Here is a 21,414-nt window from a genome sequence, read left to right on the forward strand (position 1 = left end):
AAGATTATCTTTTTACTACCCCTAATATCATATGCTCAAATTTTAGCTTGAGATAACAGCTTTGTTGTTTTTGTTCTTTTCGTGTTGCTTCTTCACTTGCTTATTTTGGTTCTGTGAGCCCAAAATAAGAAAATTGTTAACTTCACAGCGCCGGAAGAATGATAATTTTATCGAACAAAATGCATATTCATATTGCATATGAAAGAAATGAATGTAAAAGGCGAAAAAAGAAACTTAAATCATTAATAAAACTCCATTTTTTTTTCAATTTGCAAAATCGACCAGCTAATAAAATAATTAAGAACAGGTTTGTACTCGTAACATTATATAAACCGAGTCATAATAAAAAAAACTAACTAAATTGAGCCAGGCTGGGCCTGTAGCATAAGGCCAGTTAAGTTTGGGCTATTATTGGAAAAGAAATTAGGCCCAATTGCTATTCCACCGTGTTTTGTTTTGTTTTTTAGAACAATTGCTATTCCACTTAAACTAATAAACAAAAAAAAAATTTAAGATCAGTTTATTTGGTCTGAAAAAACAAATAATTTTTTTGAAAATTCTTTCATTACAAAATTTAAAGTTTAAAATTTGTACACGGTTAAATAGTTTGATTAATTAATACCAATAAACAAATAATACGTCTTTAATTAGTCATAATTTGAACTAAACAAGAATTAAGGTCTCCATTTGAAAAACAGACTTTTGAGTTTTTATTTGTAGTTCATATTTCAACTGAGGGGTCTATATAACAAATAAGAGCTCTGTTTTAAATGGGGGGAAAAAAAATCAAATCCTAATCCTAAGAAATTAAAAATTGATTAAAGAAAGGGATTGCCATCTAGCAACATGCTGATGAACACATGGAATCAACTCTTGCATGTTCTGCACAAAAATTAAGAGCTAACAATCACTTCTCTTGGCCCAATAACACAAACTGATGATGATACCAATTAAAACCTTTTCAGTAAATATATGTCAGAATAAATAATCAATAACAATCTTCAGATCTTCTGAATTTAATCATAAAATCATTGGTTTTTTCCTCATACATCAAAACTTTTTAAGACCAATGCATGGTTTTGAAATATCATATCTATTAGCGTTAATTGCACACAGACCCTACGTACTATCACGTGTTTTCAACTTACCACCCCTGTATTTTCATTGTTGCAAGTAAGACCCTTGGGTTGGTTTTTTCCTGGCTCTTTTACGCCTGGTGAAATTTGTCGGATACCGACCTTATGTCAAATTAGCGAGTTTATCTGAGAGTAAAAGAGCCCCCCCAAAAAAAAAACTCTATCTGCAACAATAAAACTACAGGGGTTGTAAGTTCAAAACAATAATAGTATAGTGGGGGTCTATAAGTAATTACCCTTATCAATTGTTATCCTGCAAGATCTCTCTTCAGCCTTTGCAGAATATACAAGAAATCTCCAAAGCTCAAATGGAGCAGTTGGCAGAGTTGGGAGTGTGCTAATTAAAGCAACAAGGAGTCACTTAACAATCATGCGCCCTTTCTCTCTTTCCAGATCTTTTCCCAGGCTTTAGCCCTTACTCCACCAGCAAGGGGGGGATCATGATGACATCCATTAGCTATTATTTGTATGTGTGTGTGTTCTTCCTTTATGATGCACTTCACTACCCTCCTCATGTTCCCTAACCAAGGTAATGAGAATGTTCCCCATAATAAGATGACATGGTGCGTGCATGTTGCGTGTGAAATATTTTCCTTAGGGTTAATTAAAGATGCATCGCTTTATTATAGGGGAGGCTAAACATAATGGACGCTTCTACAGGGACCCCAAATAGGGGACCCAAGGGGGGGGGGGGCAGGTGAGGTGTCCCCTTGCGTGCATGTTGCGTGTGAAATATTTTCCTTAGGGTTAATTAAAGATGCATCGCTTTATTATAGGGGAGGCTAAACATAATGGACGCTTCTACAGGGACCCCAAATAGGGGACCGGGGGGGGGGGGGACAGGTGAAATGTCCCCTTCCGGTTGGATGATGCACTGTTCATGAATAACGCATCATCCAACCGGAGGGGGACAGCTCACCTGTCCCCCCCTTGGGTCCCCTATTTGGGGTCCCGGGGCATTAATCAAACATAATACGACACCAATGTGTTACAGACAGGTTCTTGATATTTCAGCGTGTCGCAAAAAGACCCCCTACTATGTTGTATATGTTTCACCATTCCCTGTCATAATGGGTGTAAATACTAGTAAAACCATTCAGGAGTAATAAATGACAAACCTACCGTTGGTACAGCGGGGGTGTATCGGCAATCAACCCCTTTCCATTGTTGGATACTACACTACTTGTAAGTTGAACGCTCTATTAATGACGGCGAAGCGATACTCTGATGAGAAGGAGGGATACAGTAACTTAGGTCCCAAGTCAGTATGATTGACTTGAGATTTCAGCAGCAAGCATTTGTGACAGAAGAACGAATGAAATCGGGAAAATAATCTGTCTCATCTTGCATATAATGAATCAAATCCCTGTTCACTGGATATGATCAGCTCAATGGTTAAAAAGCTATGCCGACAAACTTGACCCCTTGTGTACCAGAGGATTTGACTCGTACTCAGCATTTTCCTGCAGTATTATGAGGCCTAAACACAGTTGTTTTATCGCTAGAAGGGCCCTCCTGTGTCTTCCTAGAGAAAAACTTGAAAGAAAAAGCTAAGTGTTTAGCTCCCTTGCTTTTTCTCCTGAAGTTCAAATTCAGTTTTAAAATTTTGGGCTCCTCTCTTCCCTTCACATTGCAAGGAATCCTGCCAAAGCAAAAGCAATGCTTGCTGGAATAAAGAAAGGGCCATCACAGAAAAGAGGGGAAACAAAGAGAAAAGGACCACATTGCCATCCTATCTTCTTCTTCTCTTCACAAAAATTACACAACTCTTCATTCCAAGCCCTCTCATGTTCCTCCATTCTCTTTTCATGCAGGATCCAAAAGACCCACAACAAACAAGGCAAGCATTCATTTCATCCTCTCTCTCTCTCTCTCTCTCTCTCTCTCTCTCTCTCAATGCTTAGAATTGAATTACGTGGTCAATAGCTGCTAACTAGCATATCGATATTTGTAGGAAGCCTTGGTATCAAAGAGTAATGGAGGTTGCATACCTATGGAAGCCAACATCAAAAGGTAGTAGAATCCCCGCACAATCCAACAAGCCAAAGCTAACGAGATGTTCTTCGTTGAAAGTAGCCTCTTCATTCACCCGTGTTTGTCTCTGCGCGCCAATTTCTTCATACAATGAGGTTTTCCGAGCTGAAATACCCCCGAGAAGGAGCAACACTTATCCTAGATCAAAATCTTTCGTGATGCATCCAAACAGAGGAGCTTCAGAAGGAGCAGTGCAAGTGGCGAGAATGTCTGTGGAAGGCCGGAGGGTTTTTAGAGGGAAGTCTTTGACCGATGATTTGTTGATGAGGAGGTTTGTTGTGGAGGAGGAGGCAATGAATCAGCAACTTAAGAGGAGGAATCAAATGGAGTTTATTAGGAGGAGGAATTCTAAGAGGAGGAAGAAGCTTGGGCCTAGCCCTCTCAGTAGGATGGTGATGGCTGGTGAAGATTAATGCTTTATATTTATTAACCATATGAGTTCTTGATTTGTTTTTGCTTTTTCTGTCAATGGGATTCTGATTGCATATTGTCTCACTATTGGTCTTGGTTTTCTTCATCTCTACATGAAGTTGATGGTTAATTATATCTGTTAAAAAATATTTCGAGCTTGAAGTTTATGTAATAGTTTTAGCATCACTTAGTTCACAAACGGCACCCTAATATTTGAATTTAAGGTCAATTTAACTTAAGCCTATGAACTTTAGTGTGTGTGTGTGTTGGGGTGGGGGGTGGTGGCTTAACCTCTCTGAACTTTGAAATTCCTAACATTGCTACCAGTTAATGGTGAAATGACCGCAATGTTTTTCCCCCCAAATATAACCCAAAATAAAAAAAAGGATAGATAATTTCTAAGAAGTGTCTAACGAGTGTTTTAAATTAAAACATGTACTAGTGTGCACCCCGTGCAAAGCACGACATCTATTTTTTTTATTTCTGCTACAGTAATTCTGTATTTAAATACAGTTTATTGTAAGTGTGACGGTAACATTTTTAAATGCTATAGTATCCTGCCTGAGCTACAGTAATGTATTTAAATTAAAACATGTATTATATAACTGCGTACATGTTTGAATTAGTACATGTTTGAATTAACATATGTGTATATTCAAGGAGCGTCGGTGTCCGATACGAGTACGAACGTACAATACACGATAGAAGTGTCCAACAAGTGTTTAGTACGCGTCGGGTATGATACGCCTTCATGATAGAAGTACCCGGGTAACATAGCCGTCAACAATATTTCCTTAATCCAGCCTCAAGTCTCATCGCTCCATTTTGTGCCGTGTCTTGCAACGGGCCAAACCATCCCAATCAAATTTCTCTCATTTTATCCTTAACATGAGCAGCCTCTAACCTCATATATGAATTCACACGTCTTATTCTATCCCATAGCGTATGACCACAAGTCTATCGTTAGATTCTCGTTTATGCTACGCTCATTTTTCAACACAAACTCATTCATATAGTAACTAAGCAATGAACTCAAAGACTAGTGCTTAATTAATATCTAGCCATGCGCTTATTACAGCACATCATTTAACCAAAACTTAAAAAACTAAATTTAAATGGGCTTCTCAACATGAAGAATGCAGTTGCCAGTTATGCAAGTATGAACAATAGGTTGAAAGTTGGAATAAGATACCTTGAACAACCATGCATGAAATGAGTAGCCAACTCAGAATAATTCACACAATAAATTTTCAAGTCCCATAAAATGTCAGCAGAGAATTAGATGGTTCATTGAATAGATAAGCAATGAATGACACTAATGGAGGATTATTATGAAATTAAAATGCCGAATAGTTCTTCAGTCACAATGATGTACCCTAACCAAGAATTTAGAGAAGAAATTCAATAGAATCGCTTCATCATACACTATGAGAGCCAAGAATCAATTGGTATAGAATTCTCTATGCAAACAAATCATCTATGCAAGGGCCAACAGACATGCGCTCATCGTTCCTTACCTCCACATCTTGCCTCAGCATACTGAATATCTCGAACCCCAAGCAACTGACACGACGACAACCGTGCATATAAAGCAACCGAAGCTGGGAACAACCGTCCCTCAGAGACTGCAACCCTCTGTCACAAAAATTCCTGCATCGGTTCACATGCAAAACCTTCAAACTTTTACAATCCGATCCGATTGCTGCCCAGCCAGTTGTTCGAACCTCATGACACACAGCGAGACTCCACTCCTCAAGCAACGGGCAGCCCTTGGCAATGGCCACGACAGAATCATCAGAAACAAATCGGCACATCCTGAGGTTCAGAAACCGAAGACTCGTAGCAAATCCATCCCCAATAGCACCCAAACCATCAACACCGTTCCAATACCTTAGGTTAGAGAGGTTCAAGTATTCGAGACCACCTCCACGGACAACCCCTGAGAGTCCCTCAGGGGATAGCACACAAGAATCAGCTTCCAAATATGACAAGGTCGGCGAGCATCCTCTAAAGCCAGTACCCGTTATGCTTCTGCAGTATGAGATCATCACAGCATGAAGCTTATTGCATTCTCTTGAAAGTATGCTAATCCCATGGTCGGTGATCAATGTGCAATAAGAAAGGTTCAAATTCTCTAAAGAATGGCACGAAGTAGCGAGGCTTTCTAATCCCGGATCAGTGATATTACAGCGATACAGAGTTACCGAGACCAAATTAGGGCACCCTGCAGATACTAAACTGAGACCATTGTCGGTGATACCAAAACAGCAGTATAGAGCAAGCGACCGGAGCTTAGATCCGCAGTCCCTAATTCGGATCAGTTCTGAATCAGGCAATTCGGTGCAGCCAGCTACTGAAATAGAGCTAAGATTTGGAAAACGTGTCAATAACCTCGGTAGATAACTAGCATAGAGTCTGTAAACTTTTGGGTTGTCAGAGAAGTGGAAGATTAATGATTTAACGGCCAAATTCTGAACCTGAAGCCAATGGCGACATGTCAGGCCAAAAGAATTCCGATCCCTGCTACCCTGAATTTTCTCATAGATGTTAAGCAGGCAATCATTAGACAAGTTGATGTCTGAAGTGCTACCTAAATTTGGATCCATTAATAAAGGAGAGAGGATCAGGGCTCAGAAGGCTGAAGAGCGCGGAGCTTTATCATGTATTTTTGGCAGACAGAGGAAGAGCTTGAAGGGTCAAATCCACACAGGACAGCTGATGCACCATATCCATAACCAATAACAGATTCACATTGGCGGCAGAGGAGCTTTGTTTTTGGACGATAACCCCAGATTGGGAAACAATTTATCTCATCAACCTGAGTGAAGCGGCTGAGATCAATAGAAAGAAAGCAGATAATACCCTTCTTGATTGATTTTTGGTACTCGGATCCAATGTTGGATGTGCGGTTAGAAGATGTCAAATTTAAAGGATATCCACATGAGCCACAACTGCATACAAAGAGAAAAATAAGGAGGTTTGCCCATTGATGGTTATATAATGATAATTAAATTGACACTGAAACAATAATGCAAGAGTACTCTTGAATTATCATGGATGGATGACTTGTCACCAAATCTGCTCCCAAACGACCACTGTACTTTAATATAATCCAAATGAAACAAGAATAAAACCAATGAACTTAATCTGAATCAAACAAGATATTCATGTCAAGATAATAATTCCTTTAGTGATCCCATGAAAATCATTCTTTCTAAGTCAAATGTTCATCCACCATGCTCGTCACCTTTAAGCCCTAATCCCTTAAGGGGCAGTCTATAGAACAAGCAGTTGTTTGTCGATCCTTGAAATAGGTACCTGAGTACTTGGATAAGGAAATTATAGACAAACAAGAGGCTATCAATAAATCTTAATAGAATAGTTGGCTGGTAGGTAAACCCACATCCATTTGTCCCTACTTCATCTTCTCACGAAAACATGTTGACCAGGCTACTTTTTATCTCTCACTCACACACGCATACACACCCGCATGGGGGCGCGCGAGCACGCAGGCACACATGCGCGCGCGCACACACACAATGTATAGGGTAAAGGGGACTGGTGTGCCGCTCTATCTATTTAGCTAGAGTGTGAGTAGTGTTGGGTAGGTCCAGCAACTCATTTGAAATCTAATGGTGAAGAATGACAGTATCTGCATTTTTGCACAAAAAATCCCAAAGGTCACACCCTTTTCTTTCTTTTCCTTCTCTTTCTAATTCTGTCATCTTCTCCCCCATTCCCTCTCACGTCTCTATATTCCAGTGTATGTGTTGCCTGCTAACTAAAACTTAACTGTATTTTAAACTAAAGTTAAATTTACAATTTTAATTGCATGATACAAGCAACTCATGATATATTCAGATTCTATTAGAACCTTTTTTATTGGAATTCTCATAGCAGTTTCATTCAGCATCAAAATTAAAATCATCCCTTTTTCGTATTTGGGTCTAGCTTTCATTAGACCAACAAATGATAGACTAGAAATGGCAATGGGTGCTGTAGAGAGAGAAGAAGATGACAATTATTGTTCGATTTTTCTGGTTAGGAGGCAATACGAGTGGGGGAAAATGAGGACCAGCGTTGTTGACCTTCCGATCTAAAGGAGAAATGTGATAGAAAGAAAAACAAGATGCAGTCGTCAGTTGGATTTTCGAGTGAAGGTGGTCGCCGGGGAAGGAGATGAAGAGAAGACAGCCGCCAGGCTTTGTGCGAATGGATTCAATAGAAGAAGAAGACAACAAAGAATATCTGAATGAGGAAAGGGGTAATAGGGTTTTGATTGGGAAGCTTTAAAGGTGTAACAGTAATTATCTTTATGCTATTAAACAAAAGGATTTTGGGTGGGAAGCTTTAGAGGTGTAACAGTAATTATCTTTATGCTATTAAACAAATTGCAAGGGCTGTGTTTTAAAGTTTCAGTCACATTCCTTGAAACTCAGGTCTTTAGTAAATGGTTGGATTTATGCAACATCACCAACACACTAACTAAATATCTAGAATGAAACACTAGCCCCAAAAAAAATAAAAAAAACCACTCATTTGAATGTTACCCACTTGAAAATAGTCTCTTTTGAAAATGAGTGGATAATAATGAGTCACCTCACTACAAAGGGCCAAAATTGATCCTTGGTATCAAGGTTACCTATAGTCCTCATATATATACATACATTCTCAGAAGCTGGATTAACTTAATTCTTTTATAAGAGATATAAGAAAATCAAAAGATTATCTTCTCTCTTTCTTTTCACTTTTTCCTTCTTTTTGAGCTTCAGGACTAACAAAGAAACCACCTACAAAAGAAATAATAGTTAAGAAACTATAAGTAGATCAAATTTGTGTTTATAACCAATTTAGGCAATAACTAATTATTTCAAGATCAATTTTCTTTTGATGGATTTTCTAACATGAATAATCACTCAATAGATATAACATACAAGCATACATTGAGAAGAACATATATAGTCATGTCCCTGTATCCAGCTTCTAAAGTGGCAATGTGTATGTCTCAAAATGGGATATTTAGGTCTGTGTCTATATATCATAGTAAATAACCAAGCATTGTAAACTGGAAAAGCAATTTTATGATTCTCAACTCCATCAATTTCTACAACTATAATGAATCAAACTCAACATAGGTTTTCAGTGATAAGAGAACAACTATCTTGAGGTCCTTGACAAGAGGCTTTTGATGTAAGAACCAAGTCAGTTTTAGGAAAGGAAAAATTAACTGAACCTTATATATAAAATCAGGGGAAAAAATAGAAACCACAAGCACCCACTGCAGCCAAATGCAGGACAACTTAAATACTATTAAGGTTCAGAATAACACAGGGAAAAATTAGCGAATTTTTTTAATGGGATGATTTATAACGAGCCAGGCTTCGCCTACAGAAAACAAAATAACATCTACTTACTATAGTTTCAAAACTTGAGCTGATGCTAAAAGTGAATGAATTCTTTGGAATGAAAAGTTTGGATTATCAGTGTAATAACTGGATTGAAGAAGGAAAAAAAATGGGGCCATGATTATATCAACTTATGTACAAATGAACCTCAAACTAATAAAAGTTTTCATTTCTGTTTCTCTGTTTTTACTCAATACCTAGATGTAAGCTTGATTCCAACCATCCAGACTGGCATGAGTTCTTTGTTTAATAAGGCTAAAAATAACTAGATGCTAAGATCACCTCAAATGAATAGATGGAACGAAACAAACAATGATAGTATCAGATCAAATTTGAGACAGAAGTTTACGGGCATATTCTGACACCGAACGGCGAAACCAGACAGCATCCTCATATTTTTACTCAGAAACTTTTACATTTGAACAAAAAAAGATATTCTATTAGACATGAGACTCAAATCTTCTTCCAATGTCTAAAATCCAGTAAAATGCACAAATATTCCCAAAAAAGATGATGACTTAAATTATAGCTCTGAACACCTTTGCGAAATAGAGTAACTTCTAGTTGAAATTCAACATTCATAATCAAATGAACCTATTGCGTTCATTTGTCCCTAAATGAAATTTAAAATCTAAATTAATATTTGAGCATTTTTAATACTTCTAAACATTTACTACAGTCAAACAGCTAGCTGCTCTTACTCAAATTAGTCCCAACGAATCCAGCATCTGTTAGAGCTTCAAGCAAATCGCTAAATTTTATATTCCATGTAACTGATTAAAAAAAAACAAACGGAGATTTGAAGATCAAGGGTCAATTAATCAAGCCCTACTTTCCAGTTAGAAGCCCCCAATACTCCAAATCTAAGTATTAATAAACAAACCCACATCTAATTCACAGCTAAAACCAAACAAAATCGAAGCGTCATCAAATTATTTCACAAATTGAAGGCACAAATTAGAGCAAAACCCTCGAAGTTTCGGGGGGGCAAATGAAGATCTATACCTGTAGACGACGTCAGGCTGGGACATCCTCAACGATCAAAATCGAATTTTGACGAGAAATTCTCATCGAACGAACAGAAATTTTTTATCAGAAGTAAAAGTGGGGGAAATTAAAATTAAAAAAAAGGAAAAAGAATAAAAGACAATTGAAGAAGTTGCACGGACGACGACTCTTCTCGCTATTTATATATTTTTTTTCATTAAATGTCATGGGATTTGGCCCCGTTAATAGGATTAATCCTGGTCGTTGGTTTGACTGATCATGATTGGCCGGTCAGATTCGATTAGTTGCTTGGTTTCAGTTAATGCAGTTGTTTGTACATCGCAAAATGGGGTTGAAAAGAATTTAAAGGGAACGTTAATTTTATTTTGCACTTTGCAACTTTGCAATTGAAAATGACTAGTTTTGTTTTCATTTTTGGGCCAAGCCTAGGAGGCAGTGGGATAAGAAGAGGCAATTTTGGCAAATGAAGAATTAAATGGTAAAAGGTCAAAGCCTAACCAGGGAGCCAAAGCTCAATTCTTATGACAAATAGCTCCAATTGCTCTTTTATATTATGAATTTGGATCCTCTGTGGGGCTTCTAATGTTAAAAAAAAAATTAATTTCTTGATAATATTTTGCAAGTTCTAATTTTTTAGTAGGCTTATTTGTATCACAACCCTCAAAACTGTTTGTATTCTGAAAAAAATAGCATCAAGTCATTTAAATAGTACCAATGCACATTAATGACTTCAAGCAGTACTAATACATATTTTTTTAAACGGTTTTTCTATAGAGTGCCCATGGGCACTCTATAAGAGGAGAGAGATGGAGAGAAATGAATAGCTCATAGGCCATCCTGATTTGCATTAATTTCTGTGTATAATCATTTCTCTTTATCTCTCTCATCTGTTATAGAGTGCCCATGGGCATTCTATAGAAAAATCATTTTTTAAATAGTACCAATGCACATTAATGACCAAACATCTGCTTCCTCTAGTTATAGTAACTTTGTTGACATGATTACAGAGGTAAAAGATGAAGGAAGGTGCTACAGGCACATCCTCGGGCACACCTCCGGCCACCCCCCTCTAGCTACCGTGCAAGGGGCCCCATTTGAGATTTTTTAAAAAATCTCAAGTGAGGCCCACTGCACTGTAGCTAAAAAAATCTCAAGTGGGACCCCTTGCACTGTAGCTAGAGGGAGGGTGTGCCCAAGGGTGTGCCTATATCATTTTTCAGAGATGAAGCACCAATAAAGATACTAATCTCCAAAATTACTATGCATTGCAGAAAATATTGGCAAAAACAATCAGATCTCCCACAAAAACTGCATATAAATTTAAACTTCAGAACTTGCCCATACTCTTCTGCACTGAAATGAGATCGCCACAACACATAATATCGCCAATTCCTCCACTGAATAGACTCAACAAATGCATCACCGCCCCCTATTTAGTACTGTGAAAAATATTTCACATCTCCCAAAGAAATCCATAAAAACTTAAGTCTCTTAAACCTTAGTAATGCAAGACTACACAATAGTTTTCATCACACCATTATATATGCAAAGTATTTGGCATCTCTATTTTCATTATTGAAATCTTCAAAGCGGCGAATAGAGCAGACTAAGCCTCCATCATTTAAGAATTCAGCTGGCGTTAGGAATCAGCTGAGTTTGATGTTCCAGACTTTGTTTTATCGTTGTTCATGGCTTCAAACTTATCAATGGCAACCTGGAGCTCATCTGTGCCTCCAACAGCTCTCATGGTATAATAGTACACACCGAGAACAAAAGCCGATAAGCCACCTGCGACGACCAGGTTCTTGGTCTTTGGAGCAAGGTTGCCGAATCCCATGAATGAAGACATCTTACGGTTAGGACAATTAATTCCTAAAAGCGAAGGAAAATTATCAATCACATAGTGAAAATTATTAGCACATACAGCTCATTATGATGCGATCGAAGAGCTTTTCAAGCAGATGAAGCAAATGAAGCCCATTTTCAGTTATAAAACGCATGTAAAGCAATCACATGCTCCTGTAATGACTCCAAGTCAACTGTAAAATGCATGTAAAACAATCACATGTTCGAAAAAAAGTAACAGCAGGGAACTGAAATATCAAAAGAGGATAAATGAAGAAAGTATTTGCACATTGCATTTGGTAGGGGCCATCAGAACGCAAGCAAAATGTCTTAATAAAGAAGAAATGCTACTTTTTATCCCCTTAATGAAGAAGAAAACTACTACTACACTTGTTAAAGATATGTAACCTGAGTCATCTTAGGGAGCTCATAAATGTCCTTTCCACTACAAGCACGAACACAAATACAGCAAGAAACTACAACAATCACTACTCACCACAACATGAGGCTTGCATTTCATAAAAATAAGGGAGGCCCTTACAGGGGCTTTGACCTGTGCAAATCGCTTTCTCTATAAAAACGATTCTATACAAGATCAAGATCATGATAACAAGTGGCATAATGGCCATTTTTAAAGCTATTAAAGTTTGATAACTTGATAGTACAATTTTCATATATTGATAAAAATTGATGATTCTTCGGCAAGTCTTCCCAACAAATGCAATTCCTAAAGTGTTGAATGTTATTTTGTGCTTAACCATTGAAATGACTAATGAAAATAGATTTAATACAATAACTCAACAAATGAGCTACATATGTTACTCGCGATATGAAAAAATGAAGTTGGACAGCCTACATCTACTTAAGAGTCAGTTGGAGGAGGAGGCTTGTAGAAATGATTATACATCCTCCACCAATTTTTAGAGGCTTCTTCTACAGTTCGATATGTCCAGATGTGCGGCTTGGATCTCTCTCGCTCTTCAAGAATTTCCTGAATTTCAGATGCCCTTTTTGTTTTGAGACTCAAACAATCACCGAGAGCGCTCCATTTCCCAAAGCAGGTGTCAAATTCCCCGTATCTGTAGTATTGTTGCATCTGGTGAAATGGGGAATAGCAAAACCACAAAGCATCGAAGCATTTGGTGCAGGATAGATGAGGAGACTGTTTTTTCTGGTTAGCATTAGATGGCTCACTTTCCTTTTGATCCATTCCTAGAAAAGAAAAAAGATCCTCTCTTCAGATTCAGTTTTCTTCAAATCTGTCAAATGTTAATTTCCCCCCCTATATTCCCAATTATTGAAAACAATGTAACTGCTTATTGGTGCCTTGACTTATTTCATCATGGATCCCTTTTCAACAAATTTTTTTGCATATCTGTTACATTTTTATATCGCTACATTTTTATGCTTTCCTTATTGTTGTTGCGTTTACTCACACAAAACTGTGAAAGCGTGTTTGTTTTTTGGATTGTTGTGTCACCAAATTCTTCTTCTATAGAATCAGCAATTTGGGGTAATATGAGACAGCTAAGTCAAACAAATGCAGACTCATAATTATTACTGGTAAAAAGATGAAGGGTTACAATAATTAACAAGTATTCTGCAACTTATAATTATTATGTGGCGTCTGCTCTTCATATAAAATGTCATAATTTTACAAATAAACATTAATTTATCATGAAAGACTTAGTTTCATAGTTCTGCATTAGGGAAAATATTCACTAGGATTGTGAACTTGAAGATTTTGTTAACCAGACATCAAAATTATGTGAGATTTGTTTTCATAGTTCTGTGTAAGTAATTCCGCCGGTTCTGTTATAAAGAGCTAAGACATACCTTGTGAGATCTTCAACTCAATTCATACTTATCAAATTCTTTGCAAAATTTCATGAAAATCTCATACTAGATCTCGCATTTCTACTGGACAAAGGGAATATGACACAAGGTTTTTAAGCTGTTAGAACAGCTATAATCAGAGCAGCAAAGATATCAGCTTTAGTACTTCATTTCTACACAAGTTTGGAGTTATATTTGATATACATTGTACATTAGACTGATTAATGATGTTTTATACTTTTCATGTAATAGAAATAGAGGGATGTACCATGCATACATTTGTTTTTGAGGAAAATTGCTTGGAGCAAGCAATTTGTAAAAAATTCTGCACCCCCCATCCCCAACTAGAGTCAACCCCTTGTAAGCCTCTTTGACCCAAGTTTCCATGCTAAAACACCCCTAGCTCATACTGTATTTTTAAGTATTGCTCACTTTACCCTTTTGTACCCATTTGTGGAGTGTCTAAAATATTTTATCTTATTGGGCAGCCCTCATTCCATTATACAGAAGTGACATCCGATTGGGGAGAATGTCATTAATGGCTGGGAGAGTTTTTTGGAGGGAAAGGAAAAATTGGAGGGGAACATACTAAGTTTCCTCCAAATAATGCCCCATCTCGATGTAATATCTTCTTTCCTCTTTAGATTCTACTCATAAAACCTTCAACAACCTTCAAAAACCAAAATATTCTTAACTTTTTCCTCTTAACTTCTTCAACAACCAAAATGGAAGAATCTTTAATGTGTGTGATTTCGTTTAACACAAATGTAACCCTCATTAAAGTCAATTCTGCAACAAATTTAGTTGAATTGAAGATGCAAGCTGCAAAGAATTTAAGAGTAATGTACGAAAGTTTGTTGATAAGTTACTCTCTCGAGAAGTTTCTCAATGTCTCGTTTGAGCTTTCAAAAGATGAAGATATTCTTAACATGATAGATTATCATCGTTTAATAGGATTAAATACGATAGTCATGACTGCTACTAAAAGAGATGAAGCATCCACACATGCTATAAGGACAGAAACAGAGCTTAAGTAAGTATTCAAAAGATTATTTTCACGTTTTGGATACACGTTATAATGGAAACTGTGATATTTACTTCTTATATGTGACCTGAAGACATTTCACGTAACATATAGACTTTATTTGTGACATATACTAGTTAACAGTTATTTGTAATTATCATACGTGACTTATATGTATGTTATATTCAACTTGCAGTCTTCCTAATGCAAGCTCACAGTCATCGGAGCATATCGAGGAATCTTATGAGAGGATCCCAATCGAGGAATCTTATGAGAGGATCCCAAACGACAATCCTCAAGGAGAGCAAGTGTGGATGATGAACGACGTAGTAAGTGACTCGTCACGAATACAACAGTCGATTGCCTCCTTTCCTCTTTTTTAACTCTTTTCTTTCTTAAAGAGTTTTCAGAGTCAACTTCCTCCTCTCTTTTTACCTTCATCTTTTTAGGCTCTTGCTTAATCTCCTCATTGACATAATGCGGCATATCTTGCTCCGGTAAGATGTGGCTCACGACTTCTGATTTCTTCATAATCGTTGCAGTCTGCAACAAACCCACTTTTTTACCTTCCAATGTCCAGTTTGTCATTGGTGACTTGGAATCATTGACTTTAGCTGGCTCCTTGACGTTTGTTATCTCATAGTACCATAGCTTAAAAAAACAACATTCAATCAATGAAGTATCACAAGTTAGATACAAATGTCACATGTAAAAGACAGAGGTCAGAAGTTAGATACAAATGTTACATGTTAACTATAAATATCACGATTAAACAATATATATCAGGGACAAATGTTACATATGGGGCACAAACGTCACATGAGTATCATATAACACATGTAAAACACAATAATCACATATAAGGGGAAAATATCACATATTAACTATAAATATCACAATTAAACAATGCATAGCAGGGACAAATATCACATAATGGGGCACAAACATCACATATTAGTGTGATATATCACATGTAAATGACAATGATTATAGATAAGGTGCAAATGTAACATATTAATTACAACTAACATAGATAACTCGTTCGTCGATAGCAAGGGACCGCAGCCGCTAAGATATGTGTGCCCCTTTTTAGCTATCTTGACAGCTTTGAAAGAGTCTCACAATTCATTGTAGAAGATCGTCGTCCATGGAAAATGATCAACCACATCTATCCAAGTTATATACTTGAACATATGTCGCGGTGCATTTATTCTAGCGGTTGGAGTTCATATCATTGTGAGTTGATAAAGGATTTGAAGCATAGCAAAATCAGAAACATCCGATTTCTTTTTCGACCGAACTAGTTTATCCAACAATGCCTCAAGGTAATCTCTGCCACTCTTATAGTTTTCTTGTTGCTGAAGTATGTACTCCATATCCTATTCGCGGTATCGCGATTCCCTTCCGGTTTCTCCCCTTCATCCTTGAACCGGGTATGTTTTTTCACCCAATTTACATCAAATGTGTAGGCTTGTCTTGTCCCCGTTTGCCTATCATTGAAAAAAACTTTCCAGTAGCCAAATCTAGATGATCTAGCAGTAGCATGATCGTGGCTTTCTCGGATGGAATTGCTCCAAAATTAATATAATTTTGGATATTGGAGGATCCATAAGTCTTCCAATGTTCGGTCCTCATTCGTGGAACAATTTCATCCATGAATTCACAATATCCACGAATATTACAACATATTCTGATATCACCCTTACCGTAAAACACAACACAACCGAAACTAAATCTACTTAGAGTTCTACTGTGGACAAATTCACAATGACAAACAAAATAAATGATCAAATGTGGGTAATTCAGTTTATACTAACTCAGCATTTGTTGTTTTGCTGATTCAGATGATGAATTCGACATCCTGTATTTTTAGCAAACTGAGGGTTTGGTGAAGAAGAGGGACTTGTTGAAGCCAGCGGACGACGAGCTTGTGGTCGGCGGGGTCCTTGTCGACGGACGACGAGCTTGCGGACAAGCGAATGACAAGCGGAGGAGCGAATACCAAGATTGGAGCGTCAACGAAGACGATTCGAAGTGAAGTTGTAGGGGTTCTCATTGAGAGCGGTGGAGCGAGATCTTGAGAGGAAGAGGGTTTGAAAATTGGTCGCAGAAGAGGGTTTCGAAAATCGCGCTCAGAATGGGGATTTTCGAAGCAATTTTTTTCATTTTTAAATGGGAAGGGTAATTTCGGAATAGCTTTATTAGATAGTGGGTTTGTACAGTGTTTGGGGGTTAGTTGCACTCATGTTTCGGTACACAAGGGCTGGGGAAGAAGATGCATAGCTTAAGTTTTTGGAGTTCCTCCAATCAATTTTCCCTTTATTTAAATAAGAACTTATCACGTTAAAAGTACTATCAAGCTGGTATCAAAATTATAGCATAACTGGGAAGTTAGATTACACTTCCAATAATAAGGTTCATATATCATAATATTCAAAAAGATATATATACATAAAAAAAGATTAACAATTCAACAAGTGAGGCATATCTGCAGTTGACAAATCAAACGAATATGAAACTAAGTCTTTCATGATAGACACAACAAAAACAAGGGAAAATTGCTTGGAGGAACTCCAAAAACTTAAGCTATGTGTCCTCCCCAGCCAAAAAACCAATGCACCCCAGCCCTTATACCGAAACATGAGTGCAACTAACCAACAAAGACTGTACAAATCCATTACCCAATAAAGGTATTCCTAAATTACTCTTCCAATTTAAAAACGAAAAAAAACTGCTCCGAAAACCCCCCTTCTGAGCGTGATTTTCGAAACCCTCTGCAACCAATTTTCGAAACCCTTACCCTCAAGATCTCGCTCCTCCACCGCCGCCGACGAGAACCCCTACAGCTTCACTTCGAATCGTCTTCGTCGACACTCCAATCTTGGTATTCGCTCGTCCGCTCGTCGTCTGCTCGTCCGCAAGCTCGTCGCCCGCCGACAAGGACCCCGTCGACCGCAAGCTCGTCGTCCACTGGCTCCGACAAGTCCCTCTTCTTCACCAAACCCTCAGTTTGCTAAAAATACAAGATGGTGAATTCATCAACTGCATCTTCTGAGTCATCTAAATCACAACAAACGTTGAGTTGTAAGTATAAACTGAATTATCCACATTTAGTCATTTATTTTGTTTGACATTGTGAATTTATCCACAATAGAACCCTAAGTAGATTTAGTTTTTGTTGTGGTGTGTTTTACAGTAAGGGTGATATCAGAATATGTTGTAATATTCGTGGATATTGTGAATTCGTGAATGAAATTGTTCCACGAATGAGGGCCGAACATTGGAAGGCTTATGGATTCTCCAACTTTCAAAACCATATTAGTTTTGGAGCAATTCTATCCGACAAAGTCACGATCATGCTACTATTATCATCTAAATTTAGCTACTAGAAAGTTTTTTTCAGGATAGGCAAACGGGGACAAGACAAGCCTACATATTTGATGTAAATTGGGTGCAAAAACATACCCGGTTCAAAGATGAAGGGGAGAAACCGGAAGGGAATCGCGATACCGCGAATAGGATATGGAGTACATGCTTCAGCAACCAGAAAAATACAAGAGTGGCAGAGATTACCTTGAGGCCTTATTGGATAAACTGGTTCGGGCAAAAAAGAAATCAGATGTTTCTAATTTTGTTATGCTACAAATCCTTTATCAACCCACAATGATATGGACTCCAACCGCTAGAATGAATGTACCGCAACATATGTTCAAGTATATAACTTGGATAGATGTGGTTGATCATTTCTCATGGGCGACGATCATCTACAATGAATTGTGACTCTTTCAAAGCTACCAAGATAGCTAAAAAGGGGCACACATATCTTAGCGGTTGCGTTCTCTTGTTATCGGCGAGTTATTTGTGTTATTTGTAATTAATATGTTACATTTGCACCTTATCTATAATCATTGTCATTTACATGTGATATATCACACTAATATGTGATGTTTGTGTCCCATATGTGATATTTGTCTCTGCTATGCATTGTTTAATTATGATATTTGTAGTTAATATGTGATAGTTTCCCCTTATATGTGATTATTGTGTTTTACATGTGATATATGATACTCATATGTGACGTTTGTGCCTCATACATGACATTTGTCCCTGATATGTATTGTTTAATTGTAATATTTATAGTTAACATGTGACATTTGTATCTAACTTCTGACCTCTGTCTTTTACATGTGATATTTGTATCTAACTTGTGATACTTCATTGATTGTTTTTTTTTTTTTTTTGAAGCTATGGTACTATGAGATAACATACATCAAGGAGCCAGCCAGAGTCAATGATTTCAAGCCATTAATGATAAACTGGACATTAAAGGTAAGAAAATGGATTTGCTGCAGACTGTAACGATTATGAAGAAATCAAAAGCCGTAATCCACATATTACCGGAGCAAGATATGTCACGTTATGTCCATGAGGAGATCAAACAAGAGCCTCAAAAGATGAAGACAAAATGAGAGGAAGTTGATTCTGAAAACTCATTAAGAAAGAAAAGAGTTAAAAAAGAAGAAAGGAGGCAATCGACTGTTGCATTGGTGACGAGTCACTTGCTACGTCGTTCATCATCCACACTTGCTCTCCTTTAGGATTGTCGTTTAGAATCCTCTCTGATTCCTCGATTGGGATCCTCTCATATGGTTCCTCGATATGCTCTGATGACTGTGAGCTTACATTAGGAAGACTGCAAGTTGAATATAACATACATATAAGTCACGTATGATAATTATAAATAGCTTTTAACTAGTATATGTCACAAATAAAATCGATATGTCATGTAAAATGTCTTCAGGTCACATATAAGAAGTAAATATCACAGTTTTCATTATAACGTGTATCCAAAACGTGAAAATAATCTTTTGAAAATACTTACTTAAGTTCTGTTTCTGTCCCTATAGCATGCGTGGATGCTTCATCTCTTTTAGTAACAGTCATGATTATCGTATTTAATTCCATTAAACGATGATAATCTATCATGTTAAGAATATCTTCATCTTTTGAAAGCTCAAACGAGACATTCAGAAATTTCTCGAGAGAGTAACTTATCAACAACCTTTCGTACAGTACTCTTAAATTCTTTGCAGCTTGCATCTTCAATTCAACTAAACTTGTTGCAGAATTGACTTTAATGAGGGTTGCATTTGTGTTAAACGAAGTCACACACATTAAAGATTCTTCCATTTTGGTTGTTAAAAAAGTTAAGAGGAAAAAGTTAAGAATATTTGGGTTTTTGAAGGTTGTTGAAGGTCTTATGAGTAGAATCTAAAGAGGAAAGAAGATATTACATCGAGATGGGACATTATTTGGAGGAAACTTAGTATGTTCCCCTCCAATTTTTCCTTTCCCTCCAAAAAAACTCTCTCAGCCATTAATGTCATTCTCCCCAATTCTCTTGAACCCAATCGGATGTCGCTTCTCACTATATAATGGAATGAGGGCTGACCAATAAGACAAAATAGTTTAGACACTCCACAAATGGGTACAAAAGGGTAAAGTGGGTAATACTTAAAAACCAATAAGACAAAATAGTTTAGACACTCCACAAATGGGTACAAAAGGGTAAAGTGGGTAATACTTAAAAATACAGTATAAAGTACATATACAATACTCCACAAATGGGTACAAAAGGGTAAAGTGGGTAATACTTAAAAATACAGTATAAAGTACATATACAATGTTGGGCTAAGGGTGTTTTAGTATGAAAACTTGGGTCAAAGAACTAACAAGGGGTTGACTCTAGTTGGGGGTGGGGGTGCATAACCTTTCACAAATTGCTTGCTCCAAGCAATTTTCCCTTAAATAAATGATGGGGGAAAATGAGGAATCTATTTAATCTTGTCTTTGATCGGCAAATCTAGTTCTGAAATTAAATTCTAATAGTTTCCGAAGAAATGATTTGAGAATTAGAAATCTAAAAATTCTAAAATTCCCCAAACAACGAATTTGGAACTGAGAACTCTAGAATTGAAAATTTTAACGATTCCCAAACAACGTATGCTTAGAACTTAAACTCGGAATTTCAAATTCTGGAATTGCATTCTAGAATTTAAAATCAATCCCTTGCGTCCAAACGCAAACCTTAATGAAATATAAGCACACTAAAATGTGAATGGCACATGTTTAATCATATTCTTTCAATTACAGTCCCTTCAAAAAACTATTTTCCGTTTCTTTATTGTGGCCAGGTTCATCAAAATTGCAAGGTAAAAAAGAAGAAGATCTGTTAAATTACTAACTTTGCATCCAAGATTTAATCAACAGTACATCGCAGCAACCTATCTCAAATTAACAAAAATTCCGTAAATTTCAAAAAAAGTGCAAAAATATGAAATAAACGTAGTACCTTGCTCCTTCTGTTTCGGGGAAGTTTGAAGGAGCGTCAAGGAGCGTCAAGAGATCTGGTTGCAGAGAGATTTGGGAGGCGACGGGGAAACAAGAGAATTAGGTCTAGGGCTTTTTTTCCCCTTTGTTTAGTGGGCTTTGGTTGCGGGTCGGGTTAAAAAATGGGTTTTTTAAACCCGAACCAATAGCTAATGCTTCGTTTGGATACCATTGTGTTTTTGTAAAAAACATCATGATGTTATATTTTTTTCCTTAAAATTTTTTTAAACCATCATGTTAAGAATTTTTGGTCAACACTAGTTTGACGCATTATAACATTAATATTAAACATATTATTAATATATTATATATTAATTATAATAAA

General features: G+C 37.0%; 4 protein-coding genes across 5 annotated transcripts; 1 reads left to right on the forward strand and 3 right to left on the reverse strand.

Moving 5' to 3' along the window:
* LOC109824054 lies at positions 2,720–3,767 on the forward strand. The gene is made up of 2 exons (XM_020390574.1): positions 2,720–2,976; positions 3,091–3,767. Exons 1-2 carry the CDS (start codon positions 2,924–2,926, stop codon positions 3,581–3,583), a joined length of 546 nt encoding a protein of 181 aa, XP_020246163.1. The 5' UTR covers positions 2,720–2,923; the 3' UTR covers positions 3,584–3,767.
* LOC109824310 (F-box/LRR-repeat protein 12) lies at positions 4,892–6,208 on the reverse strand. Its single transcript, XM_020390875.1, has one exon. It carries the CDS (start codon positions 6,185–6,187, stop codon positions 5,042–5,044), a length of 1,146 nt encoding a protein of 381 aa, XP_020246464.1. The 5' UTR covers positions 6,188–6,208; the 3' UTR covers positions 4,892–5,041.
* LOC109824311 (uncharacterized protein At4g08330, chloroplastic-like) lies at positions 6,173–10,129 on the reverse strand. Its single transcript, XM_020390876.1, has 2 exons — positions 9,992–10,129; positions 6,173–6,532 (listed from the first exon to the last, which is right to left on the reverse strand). The coding sequence occupies exons 1-2, from the start codon at positions 10,015–10,017 to the stop codon at positions 6,205–6,207; spliced, it is 354 nt and encodes a 117-aa protein (XP_020246465.1). The 5' UTR covers positions 10,018–10,129; the 3' UTR covers positions 6,173–6,204.
* LOC109823697 lies at positions 11,310–21,158 on the reverse strand. Of its 2 annotated transcripts, XM_020390031.1 has the most exons (3): positions 21,052–21,154; positions 12,696–12,918; positions 11,310–11,866 (listed from the first exon to the last, which is right to left on the reverse strand). In XM_020390031.1, exon 3 carries the CDS (start codon positions 11,841–11,843, stop codon positions 11,634–11,636), a length of 210 nt encoding a protein of 69 aa, XP_020245620.1. In that variant the 5' UTR covers positions 11,844–11,866; positions 12,696–12,918; positions 21,052–21,154; the 3' UTR covers positions 11,310–11,633. The 2 variants fall into 2 exon arrangements, with proteins under 2 accessions (XP_020245620.1, XP_020245619.1); XM_020390030.1 differs by lacking the exon at positions 12,696–12,918 and having other exon boundaries at positions 21,052–21,158.

Source organism: Asparagus officinalis, chromosome 9 (genome assembly GCF_001876935.1).
Source record: "Asparagus officinalis chromosome 9, Aspof.V1, whole genome shotgun sequence".
NCBI lineage: Eukaryota > Viridiplantae > Streptophyta > Magnoliopsida > Asparagales > Asparagaceae > Asparagus > Asparagus officinalis.